This window comes from Ceratina calcarata, unplaced genomic scaffold (assembly GCF_001652005.2).
Source record: "Ceratina calcarata isolate Rehan_Ccalc_2016 unplaced genomic scaffold, ASM165200v1 scaffold10014, whole genome shotgun sequence".
NCBI classification, from domain to species: domain Eukaryota; kingdom Metazoa; phylum Arthropoda; class Insecta; order Hymenoptera; family Apidae; genus Ceratina; species Ceratina calcarata.
The window spans coordinates 1-526 of NW_017130879.1; the positions used below are offsets into that span (position 1 = coordinate 1).

The window sequence follows — 526 nt, forward strand, 5'->3', positions numbered from 1 at the left end:
AACAAATTCTTAAGACGGTCTTAAGAATAAGCAACGACTCTGAATACCGGCCTATGCAACTGTTATATTCAGTGTGAAATTTGTTTTCTTTGTAGCAAATCTTGAAGACAAGGTGGTAAACGGTTTACCAGATGATTTTGATACCGGAATTTATTACGGATGGGCTTCTTTAAACGGAGAAACTTATAAAATGGTTGCGAGTATCGGTTGGAATCCATTTTACAAGAATGAAAAGAAGACTGTGGTACGTACAGAAATCACGTAATCACTTTTGATAACGTGCTGGTTGGATTTTTAAAAACGAAACCTCGTCACCGTAGGAGATTCATGTACTGCATACATTTGAAAACGACTTTTATGGAAAAGAAATTCAAGCAATTTTCACGGGTTTTGTAAGACCGGAGAAAGATTTCACGTCCGAAGGTAAATAAGAAGTATTAAGAAGTTGTTTCTTTGTTCTTAAAATTAAATTATATTTATATCATTTTAGCGGAACTGATCAAAGCAATAAAAAGCGACATTGCAT

General features: G+C 34.4%; 1 protein-coding gene across 1 annotated transcript; it reads left to right on the plus strand.

The window, feature by feature from the left end:
* Positions 1-24: 24 nt before the first annotated feature.
* Positions 25-523, plus strand: LOC108632022 (riboflavin kinase-like; the record flags this gene model as incomplete). The annotated part of the gene is made up of 3 exons (XM_018036321.2): positions 25-244; positions 321-423; positions 491-523. Coding segments are annotated over exons 1-3 (190 nt in total), but the record flags the coding sequence as incomplete, so codon positions are not given.
* Between the last annotated feature and the right edge of the window lie 3 nt (positions 524-526).